General features: G+C 35.9%; 1 protein-coding gene across 1 annotated transcript in view; it reads left to right on the forward strand.

Annotated features, from left to right (window-relative positions):
- Nucleotides 1–4,875: 4,875 nt before the first annotated feature.
- LOC140156581 (rho guanine nucleotide exchange factor TIAM1-like) overlaps nt 4,876–25,831 on the forward strand; it is a 106,295-nt gene continuing 85,339 nt past the window's right edge. Inside the window, 3 exon segments of the mRNA XM_072179519.1 lie at nt 4,876–4,895; nt 6,136–6,320; nt 17,479–17,600. Coding sequence (XP_072035620.1) covers nt 4,876–4,895; nt 6,136–6,320; nt 17,479–17,600 — 327 coding nt within the window.

Consider the following 25,831-nt stretch of genomic DNA (forward strand, 5'->3'; position numbering starts at 1 on the left):
AACTATTGAAGGTCTTTGGTTACCAAATTTATATGGTCAATTTCCAACAGGTAGAGGTGTATAAGACAAGACAAACGAGATATTGAAATCATTTAAGTCCATATTACCCCACCTCATAAAACATTATTATACCATGGACTTACACCTCTTTATTTGGAGCCCTGCCATCTGGATTGACAAAGAACCTCATTTCCGACAGGTAGACCATCAACGCCTGTATAAGATAAGACAAATGAGGCTTACTTCCACGTATACCGCCCACTGCTTGGGTTCACCACCAAACAAAAGTCTAGAAACACGTTCAGGGCTTGGCCAGACACCAGAAATATTATAGTAAAGTAAGGTGACAAAATTGGATGTGTAACTTACCATGCAAAAATTGTGTTTGTATAAAGCAAGTGGGTGGTTAGCACTAGGATCCACAACATGCTCATCTATCAGGGCACAGTTCTTTAACTCCAATACAGTTGTATATTCATTGAATGACCTCTGAAAATTTGGGTACACAAACTCATACTCCACAACTTGAGGTCAAATTTTGCGCATTGATCGTGTAATTGAGGTTATTGAACTATGGCATTCGGATGAGGTTGTTGTGGTCCATAGTGTAGGCAGATGTGGGTTAGCTTTATGAAAACAAAAACATGGCAAATAGAATTTCATAAATGCATGTATAAAAGTGCATTATGATTATGAAATTTAAAAGGTTAGGGAAGTTACTGGGGTAAGTTGTTATTTTTGAAGCTTTTTCTGGCTGAATACCTTTGAAATATAATAATACAAAAATACTAATCGTGCTAACTTAATCATGAAAAGTAGGCCAAATCAGAGGTGTAATTTAAATTTCCATTATTTACTTAGAAATAAAACTTTAAGAATTAAAGGGGATGGCCCAATTCACCAATATAAAGTTTTGAGCTTAAAAAAAAGAAAGGCTTAACTGACAATGAAACACATTGTGAGTTAAGAAGGCTTTCTGGTTCTCAACCCTTGATTTCTTTTTTACCCTGAGTCCATATTGAGAGGGGAATTTAAATATCCCCATATTTTCTCATAATGGCCCATATGAAATCATGGCAATATATGACAAGTTTTATTCGAGTTTTAACTTAGAATCATTTAGCGAACTGTAGATTTGTGTGTTTCAAGGATTGAGAACCATGCAGAAAACCTTAACTGACAATGAAACACATTGTGAGTTAAGAAGGCTTTCTGGTTCTCAACCCTTGATTTCTTCTTCACCCTGGGTCCATATTGAGAGGGGAATTTAAATATCCCCATGTTCTCTCATAATGGCCCATATGAAATCATGGCAAAATTTGACAATTTCTATTCAAGTTTGAACTAAGAATCATTTAGCAGAGTATTTGGATGAGCTCCAGAGGATGATTTAAGCACTACCCAACACGCCACTGTGTTGACTTGCAGTTAGCACAGCTGTGTGAGTGAACATGACACCACTGCTCGCACACTGCATAGACGTGCATGGTTAAATTTGAATTTGGACCGATATATTTACAATAAAAAAACATTCAAAATGCTGGTCGATTTCACATTTTATGTTATCTACAGAAGGTGTGAATTATCCTTTATGCATACATCACTTTTGTTCTGAAATCGACCAAGTAATAATGACACACACACAATTCTTAAACAACATCTTTTGCACAGAATTCAATGGGATTTGAAAAGTAAAGTGGCAGTTGAAACTCTAGTGATAACACTTTTGCAGTGCATGATGGGGCTTCCTTAAATCATCCTCTGGATGAGCTCATCAATCTATACTGAATCTCATTACCTTGTGGAAATTGCTTTCAATTGACATCAATTTAGTCAATCTGTACACCACCCAACTTTACAAATGATCAAATGCAACCTAATTAAGGTCAAAACTAATATCCACAACAGACACTGTGTTGCTGCTAGATGTATAATGCTGATTTCATACTTCTGCCGCTTGCTACTGAGTGGCATGATGCTTCATCATGCCGCTTGCACTTCTCTGCAAGCGGAGTGGCACACCGCTCAGCGGCATGACTATGAAAGCCAATGTTGCTCAGTGGTGTAGCAAGCGGTTGTGGTGCCCAGGGCTAAGGATACGTAATGGTGCCCCCCTCCCCAATTGTTGAAAGAAGTGCACAAATAGGGCCTATCACTCATTAATTTTGGTTATAATGAAGTTGAATATCGGTCTTACGTGATTTTGTGCTGATTTTGATTTTCATAGCTAGAAGGCGGCGCAGAATCGATGCTGAATTGATCAATACGGCGCCCCCCTTAAGGGTGGTGCCCAGGGCACTTGCCCCCCTCTGGAAAGTGCTGGAAAGTCAATCAACAATAACATTGGAGTGGGACTTGTAGTTCTTCATTGGTTCAGCAGCAGAAAGACTTATGTCCAATAGCTGCTATGTATTTGTTTGCCTGTGCACATTCAGTCCACTGAAATAATGCACACTGCTAGCACTACTTTCAGGCTCTGTTACTTTAGCATACTATCCAGAGAGGTTGTGTTAGGCGCCGGCGCTTGGTCCAGCCCTTCGGATTGGCCTCGCGCTACACACTCGCTAAGTCCGTGAGTGTCATAGACCCGGTCATAGACTGTGGCTAGCACAGTGCATGCTCTGTACATGTGTATGAAACACTGCATCATGATCACTCATGACTGAGCTTGCAGAGACATTATCCCACTGATCACCCCTCAATATGAAGTTTATGATGTTGTACATAAAAACAAACAGAAACCAAGGGAAAAAAAATCACTGATGTCATATTAAACCCCATCTTTTTTTGAGCATTTATAATGAAGATGCATGTATTTCCCCTTCCCACCAATGCACAGTGACCCCCTCCTATGGAGCTCAATCTACCATATATCATAAAGTTTACATCATGCATCCAGTATTTATTCAATTCCATTGCGGTCTTGGAGGTCTGGAGGAAATCAATTAACCTCTTAAAGAGTTCTCTCCACACTAATATCTGTCCTAAAATTATTGGTGGATATACCATGATGTCTGTAAGTCATACAGTAATATATAGGGTGTCCCAACAAACACAGTATGTTTGTTTAACCAGTCAATCTAGGTGATGGACACACACACTTGGGTCCTGATGGGACAAAGCTCAAGCAAAATGCTCAAGTGAAGCTTATAAGCATGCTGGCCTGTATGAAGAAACAACTAGAGAGAAACAGAAAGAAGAAAAAGAGCAAGGAAAAGAAAGGCCACTTCCAACAAATCAATTGTACTATTTTGCTCTTAGCTCTTGGTCACCTGCAAACAGAAAACTACTTTGGTACAAGTTATCTCATTATTGCAAATGCTCATGCTGCAAATAAATTTTCTATGTGCTCGACTGAATCAAATCATTTACTAACCGCCTTCTATTTCAGCTTTTCTTTTAAAATCATATAAATGATACGGTGTACTATTGTGGTGTCATGATTGTACTTTCATCTGTGTATTCCTTGCCCTTTATTAATAAGGAACACTCTAACAAATTGAATATATGTAAATATATGAGATGTATTATTTTTAACAAGTGAAGCATGAATGTCTGCTTTTATACTTATACCTACATTCCTCATCTGCTAAATACAACTAAATATTGTTAACTCTCTCCACACGGTGTCGTCTGCAGATGACAAGTTATAATAAAATTTATTTAAAATCTTAAAAGAATTCAGTATTATACATTTTCAGGACTGTGTTTGGAATCAGTATCAAAAATGCATTAAAATGAGTACAAACAAGCCTAGTATTGGTTCAGTGGTTTATAAGATAATTCATTTTGAGAAAATATTTCAAAACTTTTTATGTTGAAGTCTATGGCTAGCATGCAGCGCATTAATTGATGAGTGGCGATACTCATCTCATCAGGCCAACAACAAACCACAAGTCCTCCATTCTTTTAAGCTTCCATTAATATTATTGGTAGTTTCTGTTACAATTGTATACAATTAGCAGGTCTATTCAGTGAGTCAATTGGCATAAGTAATCAGCTGTATCAAACTAATCAACCAAATAGCTTTATCAATTTCAAGCATTTATCACACTTTGTGCACATAAGTCACTCACTGTATGGTCAGGAGAGTGCATCTGAAATTACTACATTTGAATCATCTATAAATTTAAGCAGGCCCGTACGTAGGGGGGTGCGGTCACACCCCTCCAAAAAAAATTTAGCAAAAGTATACAAAATGTCCCAAAATTTCAGAATTTGCACGCGAAGCAGCCAAAAAATCAAGTTTTACGTTTTTTGGTCAAAAAGGTCCAAATTTTGGGGTCCACTTTTCACAAAATCGCACCCCCTCCTTGGAAAAAAGTCCACTTTTTCAAAATCAGCACCCCCAAAAAAATCCTGCGTACGGGCCTGAATTTAAGCAAGAAAAATGTTTCACCTTTTTGTTTTATGCTCTGCATGCTAGCCATAAAGTTTCAACACAAAAAGTCCCAGTACATTTTGCAAACTAATTTAACAAAATCATTATATAATATTTAAATTTGTCAGTGTCAAGTAAATTAATCGCTAATACTACTAATTATCGCGTAAGGCAAGGAATTAGTACACAAATTAGTACACCAAACCAAATTATAACCTGGGAACACACATCTGTGGATTAGGAATTATGAAGAGTATTAAAATCTTAACTTGTGTAAGTAAACTTGTAAACTTAAAAATCCACCTACATGTGTCAACGTAATGTGCCCCGCCAAGAAAAAGCACCCTTTTTCACACTCCCCCCCCCCTCCCGGAGAGCAACATGGGTCAATAGTGACAAAACGTACCTCAATCAATAGAGCACATCCAGATCTGGCAAAATATATTTATTTCTTGCCTATCGAACCACGTTTAGCTAGTGTATTCACAACGGGAATGTGTATGTGTACCACAATGTAAGGAGTGTCATTTGATGTAATGAGGCAATGCATCATGTTGCAAAGGACTCTGGGAAGGGTAAGATATCTTCTCGGTATCGGATATGTTTCAACTGGCTTTTTCTTTGAAGCTTTAAATAAATGTCAACATTTCATTGTTTACATTTATGCAATATTATATTATACACCACAATAACAGTTTTCAGTTCTCAGTTATGTTCCTGGAATGCGATCATGACCTTTGTGACTGATTTTTGTACATTGATTCTGTATATTCTTACACTAAATTATAATTTGGTTTAATTTTATTGTAGTTTTTTTGTGTGTGGGGTGGGGTGTGTGTGTGTGATAGGTATAGCCTGCAGTGAAATTCAACCTTCTTTCTTCTTTTTCGCATTGATGATTAACCCAAAAAGGAAATCCTAACACTATTATTTTAATTTAATCATTAATCCATGTTAAAACTTCTCACCATGATTAATTTTTTTATGCTAAGCTAAATGCCACTGCCATCATCTTTTATTCTTGCTTTAATCCAAGTTAAGAATTCTCATTCATGTAACTTTTCTAAAGCCAAGTTAAATTTATATTAATCCAGTTTAGCAATTCCTTCTCACCAGGTTTAACTCTTCTTATAACAAGTTTAGAATCATCTTTTACCATTTCAATAAAGATATATTGCTTTATTTATGTATTTTAATTAAGGTTAATTTTTACTAATCCAGATTAGCAATTCCTTCTCACCAGTTAAGAATCACCTTTTACCATTTTAAACCAGATGTATTTCTTTCTTTATGTATTCTTAGTTTAACTTAAAGCCAAGGTTAATTTTTACTAATTAATCCAGGTTAGCAATTCCCTCTCACCAGGTTGTTAACCATGTTAACTCTTTATACCAAGTTAAGAATCACCTTTTACCATTTCAAACCAGATGTATTTCTTTCTTTATGTATTTTAATTTGACTACCAGGGCAGGCTAATCTCTGCACACCATGTGGAAAATATCTTTTAGTATCACTTTACCACTCGCTCAAACTCCCTCGGTTTAATATTTGCCTTGATCAATTTACCAGTAGCCAGAGCTACGGCACTTGCTCCTTACCGATGTAATAAATAATTTTCTTTATGTTTTAGTTTACAAGTAACCTAATAAGAAAATTCCCCACTCATCATGTTTAATTTTCTCTTATGTTATACCATTATGCAAGCAGCTCAAACTGTGTACTTACTGTGTGTAACTTTCTTCTCTCTGTTTCAGTTTACTCCTAGCTCAAGTATACACACTTTTTGTGGATGGAGAGCAGCAGAGATGGGAACGCATATTGGATGGAATAGTAACTTTGAGTGTTGTATGTGAGCAGGCCTCTCCCAAATATGTGTATCATATAACGACTGTTGACAGCGAGTTACAGGGACTATTGGATGCTTATATTACTGTGCCAGGTAAGATACCAATGTCTGTGGTTTGAGTGGTGTAAATTGGGGGGGGGTGGTAATTGTTTGTAGTTCGGTGGAGAGTGAATGTCAGAAGGGGTGGTAACATTCAGCATTGCATTTGAGCAGGCCTCTTCATAGAGTTGTATCATATGACAACTGTTGACAGCGAGTTACAGGGACTATTGGATGTTTATATAGTACTGGACTTGGTAAGATGTGTGTGGTTTGAGTCGAGAAAATGATGGGGGAGCAGTGGCATAGCCAGGTGGAACCCCACAGAAATATTTAAAAGATAAAATGGGGATGGTAAAGAGTAAAATGTCATTAAGATGACGAAAAGTGGGACAAAATATTGACCAATGGGGATGCAAATTTGGCTTTGCCCCCCCCTCCCTAAATGGCTGACCACACTGCTGGGAGATAACCATCTGTCCTGGGAGAGTAAATGTAAGGAGGGTGGTATCTTTGACCATTGCATACATGTAATGACTGACAGCCCGTTCCAGAGAGCTTTTTGTATGTATGCTTGTATTACTATGCCAGGTATTTAGTGTGATTTGAGTCCGGGGATTTGAGTATATACGAGCAAATGGGGGCGGGGCAGGGGAGGGTATGAATGATGAGGGGCCAAGCAGACCTTTTACATAAATTGACAGATGCAATTAGAGATGTTTTCTTTCATGGAGAAGATGTGTACGAAAAAAGTTGAGAGAAATAAAACAAATATAGGAAGAATGGCTTCCAGTCACCAATAGCGCAGACAAACCACCACAATTATCTTGACAACAGCTTTAAAGATTATCAAGACAAATAGAAGTGAACAATCAATACTACACCTAAATGACATACAAAGGACAACAAAATCTGAACCACCCAAAAAAAAACAGGAACTGATTTGAATCATTTAAGGAAGAGCTTTTATATAGGGCTTTTCTGTAGATCTTAGGGGTGACATCGTTATTTTAAGTAAAACAATGAGGTGAAGCCCGGTGTTTTACACCAAAACGTGAATGATCAAAACATGACCTTAAAGCAGCTTAAAGGTCACAAAAAGTTTTTCTAAACTTCTGCCCTCTGCACTAAATACATGGTTAGCGAATCATTATCCCGCAATTGACCCGGTTGACAGTGACTGGATTAAAAATGCAGGGGAGTAAAGCGTGGTAATGCAAAGTGCTCAGTATAAACACGCTCAAAAGTTTTAATCTACTGACCTTATTTATGCTGCCCCCTTCCTGAAAAGGACTTAAAGAATGGCGCTCAAGTTTCATCTGTCAGCTAAAACTAATTTAAGTTTGACCAGCGGTGTTATTTGTCTACTGGCCTACATTGAAAGAGCGGCTTCCTCTGGGCAGCATGATATCAGCTGTTTGGCTACTGTAAACTACATGTAGCAGGAGTATATCAATTTGCAAATTCCGTAAAAAGTGGGTACGATAGTTTTTGCAGGTATACTATGATAGAAGAAAAAAAAACATTTACCTACCAAAATTAAGATAATATGAGCACTTCTAAAAAATATATATGCCTAATTTTACATAACATTAAAAGAAACAAATTTATTCCATGTTCACAATATCTTATCTGAGATTTTCCTTTACATTCCAAATTTTACATGCCTAATTTTATGGTGTTTTCATTTTAACAAATTTTCCCAGAGAATATATTTTAAAATTCCCATAATGCATTGCTTCCATTTCCATGTTCTGTACTGATTTGCAATCCAGTTCAACTTCCCACAATGCATTTCTTCCATTTAAGTTTTCTGTACTGATTTGCAATCCAGTTCAACATGGGTCAATAAAAACGAAAGGCACCTTAATGAACAGAGCACATCCAGATCTTGAAAATTATATTTATTTCATGACTATTGACCCATGTTTAACCAGTCTTATTCTCAACTTGAAATCAAAGGAAACCTGTACAAAGGAATGGGAGCATCATTTGATGAAATGGGGTGATGTAGCATGTTGCAAAGGGTTCTGGGAAGGATACAATATCTTATCTGAGATTTTCCTTTACATTCCAAATCAGTCTACATCAACATAAAGACTAAATCTTAATATTGAAGTAATAATAGAATTCGGGTATTTAATATCAAGCAGTTAAATATCATTTCAGGCAGAACATTTTAAAATATTGCAACATTGAAACTTATATAGAGAATCTGAAATCAAATATTGAATTTTTGTAACTTGCAATAATCACAACAGCCTTGTGTATATTGATTACAAATTAGGACATGGAAACATCAGAACAACGAGCCCTTAAGCTTATTTTGCTATTAGTGTCGGTACTTCTACAGTTGTGTTCATTCAGTCTGGCAGAAACTAGATGATGCAGCGCCTGGGAGGTTTCTCTGTGTATTCATAGCTACAGAGTTACAAATTACTATAGGAATTGGTTGGGACATGTCGTAATTTGTGGATTTCAAAGTTTGTCTTGCGGGTAGAGCGGTGACCCCTTTTCTATCTATCTCTTTTAATCTGCATCTGTTAATGAAGCTTTTTATGTTAAGATGGCAGAATGTGGTCACCATGGAAATTGAAATTAGGATGATAAAGTACCGGGTAGCTGGGGGGATTGAAGCAAATAATGACTTTATTATAAGTCATGTAAAAAATAATTAAAATCAGTATCAGCAAGATCCAGTACATACAAACTATGGCGTAAGATTGTCCATTTTCTACGGTTCACAACGTGCCCAACAGCAGTTTAGTTTGCCGGATAATTGTCACAATATTTTGCCAATTGTATAACTATTAGGCCCTATATCTTGTGTAATGAGTACCTGTAGGCAGCATTCGATTTGGCTACAAATTGCTATGCAAATTTTTCAAAGTAAAATTAAACCCTGCACAAGCCTGTAGCCAGAGTGGTGTGGTGGGGGCAACACATCATCCCCTATAAATCTGCATTTTATGTGTGTAAACAATAGCAATTGGGCCAAAAATGTTTAAAAATTTGATAAATGTACCCAAATTATGAACTTTCTGAGAAATTTGTTAAACAATAGGATCCAAAAATCAATTGCAAAAGGGATAAAGGTCTACTTTTGGCAAGAATGAAGAGGTCTGCATTTGGAAAATCGTCACCCCTCACAAAAAAACCCTGCCTGTAAATGAGATTCTACTTACAATAGGACACCTGTAACATTGTTTCAACTTGCCCGACAACTTAATACTTGAAATACATGATGCTTTTGAGATGTGGTGTTACAGGAGGCTTCTACAAGTGACATGGAAAGAGAACAAGTTCCTGGATCCTCTTCAAGATTGGTACAAGTCTAACCATTAGAAATGGCATATTGGAGAGAGTTGAAGTACTTTGGCCATATTGTCAGGAAACATGAAGGTGTAGAAAAAATTTTGCAAGGGGCTATGGAAGGCCAAGCAGGAAGAGGACATCCAGTAACATCTTGGACTAATGCTGGTTTCTAACCATGGAATGCAAGGTGCAATGCACTTGGCATCAGATCGAGTGAGATGGCGTACTCTTGTGAAGACCACAGCAGCACTACACAGCGCTACCTGACACAGAGAGAGAGATAATACAAATTTGAGCCCTGATATCTTAATCCTGGTCACATCAGGATCCAAGTTTGTTTGTCTGAATGATTGTATTCACATGGAAGTTAGAGACTGTTCACAAACACTTGTAAGGGGGGGGCCTGATGCAAAAGGGGGGGGGGGGCTGAAAATTTTTTTCTCTCTTTGGGGGGGCCTAAAAAAATGACCACAAATTTTCCTGGAAAAATTAAGTTTATATGCTTTTCTATAGGGTTGACCCGTAATTTTCATGTCAAAAAGGGGGGCCCTGTAATTTTTGAGGTCTGTAAAGGGGGGGCCCCGAAAATTTTTCGCGATTAAATTTTTTTTGCATCAGCCCCCCCTTACAAGTGTTTGTGAACGGTCCCTTTGTGGTCTTATCTTTTCTGGTCTTATTTAGGGGGAACCATTGCTGACTTATTTTATTTAAAAAATATGCAAATTTTATTTTCAATCATTTAAAAATACATGTAAGTGAGTTGTGTTGTAGAAAATTTTAAACATATTCCATTATACATGAATTACCTGTATATTTATATACCATTAACATTTGATTCCCTGACATATATAAAGTCTGCACAAAAAGAAACTCAGCTGTTATAAACACGAATATAGCTTCAGAACTAATAATTGTTTTCACAATATTTTAACATGGAGGGAAGGATGAATTATTTACACGCATTTTGATACCACATTTGTCAAATGTTGTTCAATATTAACAACACATGAGTGTTTTTAAAGAAAAATACCTGATTTTAAAAGTTGCAGTTTACAGCGATCAATGGTTATTTATGCCAGCACGGTAGCACGTAAAGTCCGCCATTATCTTCACGCTCACTTCAAAATCAATACAAATAGCTGCAACTTTTATATTCGGCTATTTTTCTTCCAAAACATTGCAGCATTGTTAATATTGAACAAAATTGGACAAATTAGGTATCAAAGTGCGCGTAAATAAACCATCCTTCTTTTTATGTTGAAATAATGTGAAAACAATTATTAGTTCCGAAGCTATAGGCGTGTTTATAACAGCTGAGTTTCTTTTTGTGCAGACTTTACATAAACTTTGTGTATGGCAGGTGTATTTATTAAGTCTCATGTTAATGTCACTATGTTCCTAGTGCTGTATATAGCAGCCATGCTGAAAGGGTTGAAACACAAACCAACACAATATATTGGATGTCAAATGAGCTATTATTTCAATTTATTCACTTCATTTTATTTTCACCATTATTTCAAAATAAATAGGTATTATAATGTTTTGCCTAATTTCTTTTACAAATGACACATACTGCTAACTGTTAAGCACATATTAGTTTCCATAAATTCCTATATACACACACTTTTCGTCACATGCATACATGCCAGGACTTACGCTTTAATAAGGACTCTGCAAAACATTTAATTATTGAAGAGATTCACCAGGAATCAGATTTAAAAGTCCATGTTTGTTTTGTTTTTTTGCTATATAGCAATTAAAAATTGACATATCTGGTAATAAAAATTCCCTTTAAAAGGGAAAGCCAGCCTCAATGTAGAAGAGGTCTTGTAATTAGTTTTGGTCAATGTGAAAGGCATTTTTAGGATCACGCTTACATCTACATGACAGTCCACCAAACCATCAACGATGAGAACATGCACACTGAAACAGCAGAAAACATTAATTCCTAATCTCATGTCAACTCTTTTAATTCATTACATGTACTCCAAATTGTTCTGGTCTGTTTGTTTTTTTGTTGTTGTTGTTGTTGTTGTTGTTGTCGTTGGGTTTTTTGTCTTTTCAGCTTCTTACCCACGATATCTCAATTTCCAATTTTGTAATACCAGAACTTACGAACTCAATATCTTCGCTTAGGAATGTCTGATTTCACTGCTTTCGATATACACTGCCGGTTTGAGTTAACTTACATGTACATTTTATTTTAAAATAACTTAATTAATTCGCAATGTATAGTTTAAGCCTACTATATTATAATAGATAGTGGCCAGCACATTTATAAAGGACTGGTTACTCACTACAATCTTCACTCTTAAACTGTGTTTTTCTGAATGTGCTGATCATGTTGATTGCTAGTCGGAAACTCCTCATGAAGCTATGGACATGGCATCTTACATACTCCATTCTATAACAGTCTGCCTAGTGCCTTGTGTGTTTTCTCTTCAATCATTTTGTTGAATGTAATTTTATGAATCAAATAGTTATGTGTCATTTTATTTATAATAAAGAAGTTATTAAATTAATAAAGTAAGACAAGTGCATGTCAAATGGGGTACATTGTTCAATACTATATGCATAAATTATGCCCATATTATAGCTAGGCCCTAAAAACTTTATTTTGCATCGGATTTTTCCGTTGAAAAGACAAAACTGATGTTTATGATAGCAACCATTTCATCAATAACATTTTGAGTCATTTTTATCCATAAAACGACACAGGATATGATAGATAACTACTTTCACATCAATATGGTCCATATGATCACAGATTGTTGAGAATCTGTGATATGATCCGGGATATGATGAAGATTTTGATTCTATAGATCTGTTATCAACATGATATCACGCTGTTCAGTGGTCAAGGAGTAAGGACCCCGGTCAAGGACACTGATATGACATCATAGGTGATGTCAGATTTTCTTCTGCTGACCATATGATGCTATATATATTACCTATTATTGTTACATTTAGGCCTTTAAACTTTTAAAGTCATAATTAATTAGTTCAAACATAACTTTGGTAATACTCACTGCGTTTTGTTCGTTGAAACGGCAAAACATACTTACTTTTCCTAACAAATCGAATTAAAATATTTTTAAAAAAATTTAACCACAAAAAGTATAAAAAAAATCATTCCAATACCACTAAAATATAATCTCTTGAGTAAACTGACCCCAAACCTGAAACAGGTACCAGCCCGAATGGGCTGGCGAAAACTAACATTTTATGGAAAAGAAATACAAATTTATTTTATATGGAAATGTTACAACATGGTTTTAAGCATGCAGATAATGACATATGAGTCTAATGTGCTATTCTAGTTGAAATCCACACTACCCCTGTAAAGATTTTGGAAATATGTTTCACAGAAGGAGTATGAATTTAAAATGGAATTATCACATGGCAGCTCCATTTGAAACTCACCCTCCCTCTATGGAAGATTCAGGTTGAATCTTACTCAGAGGGTGTATGAAATTAAAATGGAGCTGCCTAATGTGCTAATTCCATTTAAAATTCATACTCCCTCTGGAAGATATTTCCAAAATCTTTCACAGGGTAGTGTGGATTTCAAATGGGAGTAGCCCAATAAAGGTTTTGAGATGTTTTCTCAAAATATCAAGAGCTATCTTAAGAACCACTGAATCAATACTATGCTTGTTTGTACTCATTTCAATGCATTTTTCATGCTGATTCCAAATAAGGTCATGAAAATTTACAATTCTGAAATTTTGAATTAAAAACAAAAAATTCCATTTGTCGTCTGCAGTCAACACCGCATGGAAGAGTTAACTCTCTTCACGCGGGTGTCGACTGCAGACGGCAAGTTCCAAAATGATAAAAAATGTAAATTTTCATGACCATATTTGGAATCAGCATGAAAAATGCATTAAAATGAGTACAAACAAGCATAGTATTGGTTCAGTAGTTCTTAAGATATCTCTTGATATTTTGAGAAAATATTTCAACACTTGAACTTTTTCCGTTGAAGGGCATGGCTAGCACGCAGAGCATTAATATTCACTGCTAAAATGTTGCCTCATTATGTTACCTCATCCCATGATGACACTTGAGGATGAAATTGAATTGGTATCCAGAGAGTCATTTTATGATGAGATGTATGTATGATCTGCAGGCAGGGAATGACGGATAAATGTTCTATGTGGGTCACATGCGTGTGGGCGATATCTGTTACTCACATTAAAGGAGCATGCAGATGTAATTTGCTTGTTTTTATATGTTATATTTGCCTGGATTATTAATAAATCAAATTAAAAAAAAATCAAAAATCAAATTGGAATTCTATTTTGGTTTGCATGTAAACTTTTTGCCATTCCCACACATAAAAGTCACATGAAATTATTTTTGTCAAAATACATCCCCCCCTCATACCCCCCCCTGCACCGCCATTACATGTATGCGATGGCGCCACACGGCCATTGCTTCAATCATTAAATATTCATAATTACCAGAAATCTGCAAAAATGAACCCCCTAACTCAGAGGGCTGGCTACGGGCCTGTATAACAGCTGCGTTACTTTTTGTGCAGACTTGTGTATATATTTTTAATTAACTGGAATAGACTAACTGAAAAAGCCCAATGTGAAAATTCAACATTTTATTTTCTGTGAGTATAATATACAAACAGCAGAATGCAACTCCATTCTAATCCGATAATCTTTACTTCATTTAACCTTTAGGAGAGTAGGCATGGGTAATATGATTAAATGTTAAAACATTAATACAGATGTCTGTGTACTCCATAAGAGAGATTGAACTAGGTAATGGAGGCTTTGTGATGAAAGCTACATGATGGAGGAAGATGTCAGTCTAGTTCTGCCAGTTTTAAAAGGTGGTATATAGGTAATGGAGCTGGAAATTGTACATGCCAGCAGTCAGGAAATAAGATAAAGCCTTTATAGTTTATTCGGCTTATGACTGGCAAAAATTATTTGGTTTCATAAGTTTTATGCCAAAATCATGAACACACAGCGTATTTAGGGTGACCAGCTCCGTTGGCACATATATCAAGAACATGAAAAATGGCAAGAAATTTGTTGGAGTCAGTGGCAGTGCCACCCGGTGGGGGGGTGTCCTCCCATCAGTCAGAACTCTTGCCCCCCTCCTCTAAAAACACAACATTATGATAATTTCCACTTTTTGCAGCAATTTTGGGAAAAACTTGTTGATTTTGACACCTCCCTCCCTTTCAAAAAATAAAATCCTTGCTCCGCCACTGTGGCAAAACAATCAAACCTCTTGTACCTCCTGAATGCAAAAAAATACAAATATTTAAAAACATTTGTTTCTTTTGAATTCATGCCACAACTGTATAGTTTGGAGGAAATCACCACAAACAAACAAACCTTAGATGAAGGAAAAGATGAAACCTCGACCTGACCACATCTTTAGCAGTGGTTTGTAGCACACTGAGTTGACAATTTGTCAATTAGAATGACATTCATATTGCTATTTATATTCTTAGTGTGATCTGATTGGATTCTTATTGGTATCACAGCAGTGAATCTAACCTCAGAAATATTAAATGCTCTGCGTGCTAGCCATGCGCTTCAATGGAAAAAGTTCAAGTTTTGAAATATTTTCTCAAAATATCAAGAGCTATCTTAAGAACTACTGAATCAATACTAGGCTTGTTTGTACTCATTTTAATGCATTTTTCATGCTGATTCCAAATTTGGTCATGAAAAGTTACATTCCTGAAATTTTTGAATTTTTAAATTTTTTTAAAACTTGTCGTCTGCAGTCGACACCCGCGTGAAGAGAGTTAAATATCTTGATGTGATCCAAAGGACAAATTATACAAATGTTTCAGGATAATGTTCATACAGAGAAGATATCTTGACACTTCCCATAATGCATTTCTCCCTTTTTAATTCCCTGTTCTAATTTGCTATCTTGTGCAACATGGGTCAGAAGTGACAAAATTGATGTCCAGATCTTGCAAAATATGTTTATTTCTTGACTATCAGCTACTAATTAACCCATATTTCACCTGTCTATTCTCAAAATGAAAACAAGGGGAACCTGTACAATTGTAATAGGAGTGTCATTTGATGGAATGGTGTGATGTATCATGTTGTAAAGGATTCTGGGAAGGGAAAGATATTTTCTTTTGTGTTTATAGGTAACTCAAATCATGTCACATTCATTTTAAAATAAAATTATTTTATTACAATTGAAGAAAACATAGTGAAATCAGCAGTTTGTGTGCATCAAAGTGGAACATCTTACAACTTTTATTTTGAAATTAAATCTTAATACTAGAACCATAGACCATTTTTTATGGTCTATGCTAGAACTGAAATGTTGCTACTCACTTTGTACATTGCGTCCGATACCATAGGCAGTGTAGTAGTCGAGACCCATTCAAATAACCCTCATTTGAAATAAACAAATTTTCCACACAAAATTTCACACTCTCTGTGTAGAAGATTAAGGTCATGTCTTCCATAGGGGGTGTATGTATTTCAAATGGAATAGCCAATGGGGAATTGGCTATTCCAGTTGAAATCCACCCTACCCCTGTAGATTTTGGAAATACCTTCCACAGGGGGAGCATTTTTTTTTTCAAATGTATTTGGTCAGGGTTAATCATTTTGAAACTCATACTCCCCCTGTATTATGGCTTTACCTATATTTTCCACAACTGGAGTGAGTATTTCAATGGAAATTATCCAAATGTCTATTCTATTTGAAACTCGTACTCCCTCTGTGGAGGACTTAAGCTAAATCTTCCACAGGGATTTGATTGCAATAAACATGAGATAGCAATAACTTATGACGAGAGTAAAAATATATTGATATTGAAGAAATACACATTGCGACTTACTAATTGATTTATGCACAAATGACATATTGAATACCTAGAATTCAGTTAAAGGCTTAATGTACGATTTCCTTCAAATTTTAAATTTTTTCATTATATACTCAAAATGCTGAAATAATACTAGTAATAATGATCGGGAATGGTTTCTGTCCATTTTGAGCTGAAATAACGAGGTAACGTGAAGGAAACACTGCTTGTTATTTTGGCCGTTTAACACGCAGTTCTATGGGCGGACATAAAGTCATAATTTCTTGAATTATGACTTTATGTCGAACTTTGCTCTGTTTACCTACAAACACAACACATTTAGCTGATTCCATTTAGGTGCAAGTTGTGACATGTGTAAACATTACAAATATGCAAAAAAATCAGGTTTTAAAAAATTAACCAAATTCATATTATAAGATCGTACATGACTTTGATAGTTTAGAATGATTAACCTCACTACCAAGCAAACTGAAACAATAAATTAACACATGTATACTAAAATGTTTTGTCACTTTAATAAAAACTCTGTATGACCTTTGTAAGCCGTTACCTTTATTATACTAAATGGATATAAATTAACAGCATTGATTTAATAGCGTCATACCTTACACACATGTCATTTACGTGGTGCCATCCGTCATTTAGTGCGATCCGTGCAACATTTACAGCTATACATGTAATACATATTTATCAAACGGAAAGGAGACATGTATGTATTTGATAATTCTCTATCTTATGTGTTAACTTAAATAGATTTGTTTTCAGTCATTTATAATGGCATTGTTTCTTGAATCATAACATACATCAACATTGTTTCTTGTGTTGCATCATTTTGAAAGTGTGGTTGTGATGGTTCAACAAGGCTTACCAGGGTGCTGGGCCAGCAGAGTTGTGCCTTTTGAGAATTTGAATAACAATTATGGAATGATTTATAGCAAAATGTCATGCTATGTATATTTGTCATCAATTCAATAGGTCATATGCTTAGAAAGCAACACTAAAGAAATACAATTTTAGATTTTTTTTCTAAATATGTTATTGTTTTTCATATTTCCATCATCGCAGGTACACACGTTGTTCGCTGTACCAGCAGTTTCATCCAGTGGAAGGACTCAGATCAAGGTGGCGCATGGGGACTCAACTTTCTCTCCAAAGATCATGCGGATAAATTTATTGATCTGTGCACAGTAAGTTTGTACATTACCTGAACAGTGCTTTAAAAAATCAAAGCAGAAAGATCTGTGAAAAAAACCCAAATCAATGAGCATGTATATTCGTTTTACCTGTTTTAACGAGTCAATTTCTAGGGATTGCTGCTATTGAGTGGTTAAAACAGGAAAATGATTAGCAGGGCCGTAGCAAGTGGGGCGGCTGGGGATGCTATGGCCGCCCCACTTTTTGAGAAATTTGTTATGTTTTTCTTTATATCTTTATTTCAATTTGGGCATATATTTGTAATTCAATGGCCGCCCCACATTTGTGACGGCCGCCCCACATTTTTCAACCTTGCTACGGCCCTGATGATTAGGATCACCATATGACCAGTGATTGTGTTTTTTCACAGATATTTCTGCTTCAATTTTTAAGGCACTGACCACCTAATGAGTTAAGGCGCTGTTGCTTTTAGTGTTTGTTTTTAATATCTGATACATGGGTTCTGCAGTTTACATAGTTGTATTTCATCAGATGCCAACTGCCAGGCAATACCTTTTTGGAGGGGTAAAAAATGGATAAGATTCTTCGTAAAGTTAAGAAGAGTTCAAGACTTAATTCTTCTTTTAAGCCCAACATAAGCAGTTCTTAAGAGTTTTATGAAATGAGATTATGTGACCTGGGGTCTATTTCACTTAACTTTATGAAGCTTCATAAGTCTCAAAATCAATCCCAACTTACTACTTATCTTAAAATCCATTTCACTAAAGTGACTTACAATCAGTACCCTTCATAAGTAATAGGGATTTACTACAGGGACCTTTAAAGGGTATTAGTAACTTACAAACATTTACTTGTGTTAAGAAGGTTAAAAGTTTAGTACAATTGACACAGGTCTTAGAAGTTAAACCAAAGCTGTATTTTAATTATGCGTGATACATGGGCTCTACAGTATAAATACGAGTTCTTCACAAGATGGAAGTAACTATGAGAACTATCTTTATGCAGGGGTAAAAAAGTTGATGACCTGATCTTCAAAGATGAACCAAACATAGCAACGGATGGATGCGTAGATGTGCCAATTCATGCTGAATGAGCTTGCACATCTTATTTTGGATCAAACACAGGTGTGATGTTAAACACTTTACCCTTCAAAAAGGGAAACTGAATAATCTATGGCTTGGGGTCCCAAACTTTTATGGAACACCACCACTTGTTGAAAATCAGTCCACTCGCATCACCATGCCGCAATGGTGTCATACCTATAGGATTTATAAATGTATCGCTGATCATGCTGATTTTGATTTTCACCTTATTGGTTCTATTGCTTTACCTGTTACTATTTACAAATGATCCGAATGTCAGCCATATTTCACAAGCTTATAATAGAATGGTAAATACCTGTTAAAGGTCTCAGGAACAGCCTCATTAAGGGGGTACTACACCCCTAGCCAATTTTTTGCTTATTTTTGCGTTTTTCTCAAAAATTATAGCGCATTGGGGACAAGTAAGATATGTATATTATAGGGGCAAGGACTACAACTATTGCACTGAAAATTCAGCAACTCAAGGCAAGTAGTTATTGATTTATTGATCAAATAGTGGTTTTCCCTCATTTTTGACTGTAACTCCACAACTGTTGTCTGTGCTGAAATAAAATTCCCAGTGTAGCAGTTGTAGTCCTTGCCCCTATAATATACACATCTTACTTGTCACCAATGCTCTATAATTTTTGAGAAAAATGCAAAATTAGGCACAAAATTGGGCAGGGGTGTAGTACCCCCTTAAGCTATGAGAAACCTGTGAAAATGACAAAGAATCACCTGATATGCTGGTATTAACACAATTACTGCATCATTCATCTTGACAAAGTTCATAAACTTGAATTTGCTTGTGTTGTATTAGATCTGACCTTTATTTTAAAAGGGATGAGTTGTGGTTCCTGAAGGTCAATTAATTAGGTTATGTATCAACACAAGATGGAACTGTGTAATTGGGGATTGGGTTACCTGAAGTTCATTAGGTACAATATCTAATCAAGTTATTATACACAATGACCACTATGCCATATCATATTCACTGTCTTAGTTCATTCATACCACAGTGGCTAACATATTATTGAACTTTGCCAAGTGGGGATTTGGCTATTCTGTACACAAACTCCAAAGGTAAAGTTCATAATGATATGAAAATATTGAACTTGGAATTTTGAGTTGCGAATGTATAAACTGGTTCAAATTAGTGTTTCCTATTAATTAATGAAGAGATTTTCATTTTCGTGAGATAAAATAACCTATGTTGAATCAAGGCATTTGCAAGGCATTTAAAAAAATCTAATTTGTTTCCCTTACAAAATATTCTGATTTGTTTCCCTTACAAAAAAATCTAATTTGTTTCCCTTACAGAAAATCTAATTAGCATCCCCTTTCCCAAACAGACTTTTTTTTATTACAAATTTAGCACATTTCATTAATTTCATTTTAAATGTCAATAAAATGTTTATTTTATGCAAAACATGCTTGAAAATATACAATCAAATAGCTTTTGTTTTAATGAGATAAATTAGTCAAGAACAATGATAAATTTGCCAAAAACATCTTTCCACCAGAACTACTTGACAACAGACTTGATCATTAATATTTTACCATAATTCTTGCAAGGATAAAAAAAACAAGTAACTTTTTTTGCCACACCTATTTATAAGGGAAAAAGCATTTTTTAGACTAAGGCCAAAAAAAGAAGATTGTTTGCTTGTCCTCCACAGGTTTTTCAGAATTGGGTCGGTCGGTCAGATTTTTATATATATATTTTTTTTAAAGGTCATAGCCAAAACATGACTGTTTGCCTTTAATTAGCTTAATAAATAGCCCAAATAGTTGTGATTTGGGATATTTTTCTACTGTATACCATTTAAAAAAAAACTTTTCATGATGTCAAAAATAATGAAAGAAAAAAACTTCTTCTGGAATTTTCAAAATTAGGGTCAGTATTCATTTGTACAGTAAAACAAAAAAACACCTTTTTTCCTGATTTTCCAGATTAGGGTCGGTTGGTGGAGGACAAGCAAACAATTTTTTTTTTTGCCTAATCAAGAAGAAGAAGAAGACTGTTAAAAATACCTACTATTCATTTTGACATAAGCCAGCAGTTTTCTGCTTCATCTTTTACAAAGGAGTACAAAACCTCTGAAAAAATAATAACTCCGGATAGATTTTAAATAATTTTGCACTGTCATGCATCTATATGTGAAGGTGTTATAATATAGTGAAAATTATGGATATCTGCTTAATATCATCCAGATTCCGGAGTCGTCTATAGTCTAGATGGCACATCTTTCAAGTACACTCTAAAGCCCGATCCTGACTCCACATCGCAGCGTGGTGCGATGCTATAAAAACTGTTATCTGAGCCAGGTTTTTACGAGCTCAGCGGTGAAAATTCTCATCGCGTGGTGGAAATTTCGGTCCGCGAAAAAGTTGAACTTTTCGCATCGCGCTGCGATATCGCTTCGCAGCCGTGCATGCTTCTGATTGGCTGCTGGAAAATCAAAGTCAGTAGAATGACCTTAAAAGGAGATGCAGACGCCACATGCTTTTAAAACATCGCAACATCGCGCAATGAAATTAAAATATACATTTTAATTTCATCGCGCGATGCTGCGATATTTGAAAAGCATCGCAGTATCACATCGCGCTGCGAAGTGGAGTCAGGATCGGGCTTAACTTGGGGGGGGGGGGGTTACCACATATTCCTCGCAGCAGTTTGCTCAGTAGAAACATGCCTGTATGATAGAATCCAAGTTAAGAGATGACTATGGAATGATGCAAATTTGTTGAAATAAAAGGAGACAAACGTTCATGAAAGTTCATCTGTTTTGGTATAAATCATGATTTTGATTTAAACTTTTGATCTAAACACAAGGAATTAATTCCTACCTCGGAATTTTCAGATGGTACTCCATCTTTCATCAGCGAGTGAGTGACTGTATCAGGTCGTGATTTTCTTGACCTTTGACCTGATAACAGACTCGTAGACTCCTGAAAGCTTGAACCGCTTTCACATCCACATCCACATTGAGTCTCCGGGACATTTTGTGGACTTAAACAAAGTCCGCATACTCGACAGAGACAGCAGGTGGTTCCAACGTGGAGTCAAAGAAGCAGTTCACATCAAAGCCAACCAACCATCTCTCAACAAACGGGGCCGGTTCAAGCTTTCAGGAGTCTACGAGTCTGTTATTAGGTCAAAGGTCAAGAAAATCACGACCTGATACAGTCACTCACTCGCTGATGAAAGATGGAGTACCATCTGAATATTCCGAGGTAGGAATTAATTCCTTGTGTTTGGATCAAAAGTTTAAATCAAAATCAAAAGGAGACAAGTTTACATATTAATTGGGAATGAACATTTTGTTATTTTGTCAGTGTTTGATGACAAGGAAGTGAAATCCAATCATCGTAACTTAAAGGGCCATATTTACCGCCCCAACTACATACACCAGGGAGGTGTTCATAATTGGATAATGACATTTTTTACAATCTAGTATAAGGAATTTGACAACTTGTAAACAGGTTTGAATCTTAGAAATAGAAAAAAGGTCAATAAGGTCAAATTTTATGGGTGCTATTGGTGACAGATATGGTGCTTGGCTGGCCTGGTCACCTATTACGGCCCTTTAAGGCAATTTGTCTGAATCTGAAATGATGAAAGTATCAATGAACAGATATGATTTGAAATTGACAAGTACATATCGTCATTGGGCAGGAAAAACCTAGATGTGTCATTAGCCCCTGAACATGTTTAAAGCAAAACCTATGTAACCTTTTGGGAGTTTTGTTTTAAACATGTTCAGGGGCCACAATCACATAGGTTTTTCTGTTGAGGGATTAATGCTAGAAGGTCCTATCTGCAATAGCTGCCCTATAGACATTGTGACTATTTCTATATATTGTACACATATCCCGGGGAGTCACTCCAATTTTGGCCTGTACACCATTCGCGATAATAAAAACACATAAAAAGGGTAGTTTTTTGTAGGTAGGCACGATAAGTGCGCATCGTGTTTAGGGTGTCAAAAACATAAAAAATTGGAAAAAAGGGTAGTAAAATTGCAATTGCTAATACGCGGAAATGAAATTTAGGTTATGAAATTTGATGCAAGGAACAAAATCCCTGTTTAGGGTGTGAAAACAGACGTGTGTTACCCGTTTAGGGTATCGTTTTAGCCAAGGGTTAAATCCTTGTTTAGGGTGCTTTTCAAAAGTTGATTATCGCAGATGGTGTACAGGCCACAATGGGAGTGACCCCCCGGGACACATATGACACCTGGCAGCCAGTGCATATAAGCCTTTCTTGCGCTACACCCTTGATTTCACCCCGGGATTTCACTGGCTAACCACAGATATTGCATCGTAACAAGAAATGAAAACCAAAAAATGATAACTGAATCAGTTTTGTATGACAGTGAAGATGAAATTTGAGCATGTATCTTTCATACTTGGTTAAATATTATTGATGATGTCTGTATCTTTTGACAACTTTTATTTCTAAATGATTTTCATACAATGGAAGCTGCTTGGGTGGTAGATGATAGGAAAACACACAGAAATATGACAATCAGGTTTTTTAGCTGTTTTTATTGAGGCAACTTCAGTAAAAACAATAGATTCCCTGGCTTCGGGTTAGAAAACTTTTACACCATGCTCAACAAAATACAAAATAATGCTCAACAAAATACAAAATCAGTAAGTATTACAAGATGTTTTGGGTGAGATCCAAAAGTTGATCAGTGCTATGGTTATGGTATAGACTTGGTATATCCGGCAACCCAGGTGCCCCAAATCCTACATTCTTCACAATGCAACCAGATACTGACTGTGCTCATCATCAAGTCACTGATTGTAGATTCCAAGATCAAAGACGATATCCAGTGTAGATTGAACCAGGATCTAACCTTTACACAAAGATTAATTAATACTTAATAGCACTATACCAGTAGTGGATCTAATGGTGCTGAAGTTGGAAAAATGCTGAGCCATCCCATGAAAGAGATTTTTAATTATGTTGTTTGTTTATTTGTACTTTTTTGTTCTTTATTCTTTTGTTATGTTTGTTCGTTTTGATTGTTCAAGGTGAAAAATCGCAGCTTAACCTTTTCTTTGGAAAAAATATTTTCTTCATAATGAAAAAGATTAATATTGGCCAAGTTGGCTATTCAATTTAAAATCTGCACTCCCCGTGGAAGAGTTTTGGAAATATCTTCCACAGAGTGAATACGAATTTCAAATGGAAAAAAATGTTTAAATGGAGCTACCTAATATGTTCATTCCATTTGAAATTCAAACTCCCTCTGTGGAAGATATTTCCAAAATATTTAACAGAGGGAGTGTGGATTTCAAATGGAATAGCCCATAGATTAAAATATCATGCACACAGTTGTTCTAATTGCGCTTCACATAATGCGTAACTTGCAAACATAAGTTAAGGCCTATTTGAAGCACAAACAAAAGATAGTGAATGATTAGTAGTGGATTATGACCAACTATTGTAAGGCCTACTATGAATAGGGTTCTCGTTAAGTTTATTTAATTAAAGAAAATTTCTCTCAATTATCTGGATCAACACCTTACAGGTGAAAGCTTTATTGGGCTATTCCAATTGAAATACATACACCCCTTGTTCAAGGCATAACCTTAATCTCCCACACAAGGGTTAAAGATTTCAAATGGAGTCCGGCATCCATTTAGGTAACCGCATTTGAAATTCACACGCCCAGTGTGGAAGATTAAGGTCATGTCTTCCATAGGGGGCTGGATTTCAACTGGAATAGCCCAATATAGGAACAAGTGTTACACAAGTGATAATATGCACGTATCCTTCTTTATGTTTCCTTCCAACGGACCTTAGGAAGTCATTTAGTGCTTATAAGATGACGTAGACCCGGTACATCAACCAGAAAATTTATGTTCTATGAAAACTGACCGACATTCAATGTAACATGCACCAATCATTCATGTAACAATTTCCTAGGCATGATATTTTGAATGTGATGTACACTCTTAGCACATACCCATACTCTTACCACATCTTATACAAGTGGCTAATCTTACACAGTGGTATATAAAATAATCCATCCAGATCTAATCTGAAGACAGAATCATTACAGCATCAGCATCTGCTGAAGACGCTAATCGATCTAGCGAAAACATTCCAGGTGAGCCAAAAAAATAGTATGACTGTTGAAGTCAAATCTGTTATTATGAATTTCTTTTGAGTTAACCCAAAGTACAGATCTTGTAGTCACCAGGATATGTACAGAGTGCAGAGCTGACTCGGATCTGATGGTTTATCTTGAAGTAGGCAGACAGGGGTACTGTACCATGGTTCATCTCTGACATTTGCCAAAAATATGGGTAAAAATTGTAAAAACAATGTGTTAAATTGGGTTGAAAATTTGGACTTTCAGTATAGCGATGGGTCCAAACCAAAACTGAATACACCCCCCCCCCCTTCGGTCCCCTGTCTAACATCTGTAGCCATAAGGATGTGGGTTGTAATATTGAAGTCATAATAAGTATAAATATCAAGACAAGAACCAGGTAACATGTCATCGTATCACAAGTGTTGGTTCATTATTGGTTACCAAGATTAAATGAGATAGTCAACCTTATCCTTTTACTAATTGAATGCTTCCTTTGTATTCATAAGTCAAGTTGAACCTGTTGAAACAAAAGAAATAAACCTGCATGATAAAAGCCTCTGATTACCTCATTACCTCCTAATTACCTCACTGTTAAACATTTGAATACTGCTACTGCTTATAGCGTTTCTGATTGGTTATTAATCTGACGAATTAAAATACAGCTCAATCCTCTTCTTCAACCCTACCACCTTATCATATTGCTGATTGGCTCAATCCATCGTAATAGTCTTCTTGTAACCAATCAGCAGATAGTACTCATGGGGTTAAGCCTCTTTAGCCCTACCACCATTCTTACCATGCTGCTGATTGGCTCAATAAATCAGAATAGTCTTCTTGTAACCAATCAGCAGATAGTACTCATGGGGTTAAGCCTCTTCAGCCCTACCACCATTCTTATCATATTGCTGATTGGCTCAATCCATCGTAATAGTCTTCTTGTAACCAATCAGCAAGTAGTACTCATGGGCTTAAACCTTTGCAGCCCTACCACCTTTCTTACCATGTTGCTAATCGGCTCAATAATTTATATAGTCTTCTTGTAACCAATCAGCAGATAGTACTCAT

The sequence above is a fragment of the Amphiura filiformis genome, chromosome 7 (genome assembly GCF_039555335.1).
Source record: "Amphiura filiformis chromosome 7, Afil_fr2py, whole genome shotgun sequence".
NCBI classification, from domain to species: domain Eukaryota; kingdom Metazoa; phylum Echinodermata; class Ophiuroidea; order Amphilepidida; family Amphiuridae; genus Amphiura; species Amphiura filiformis.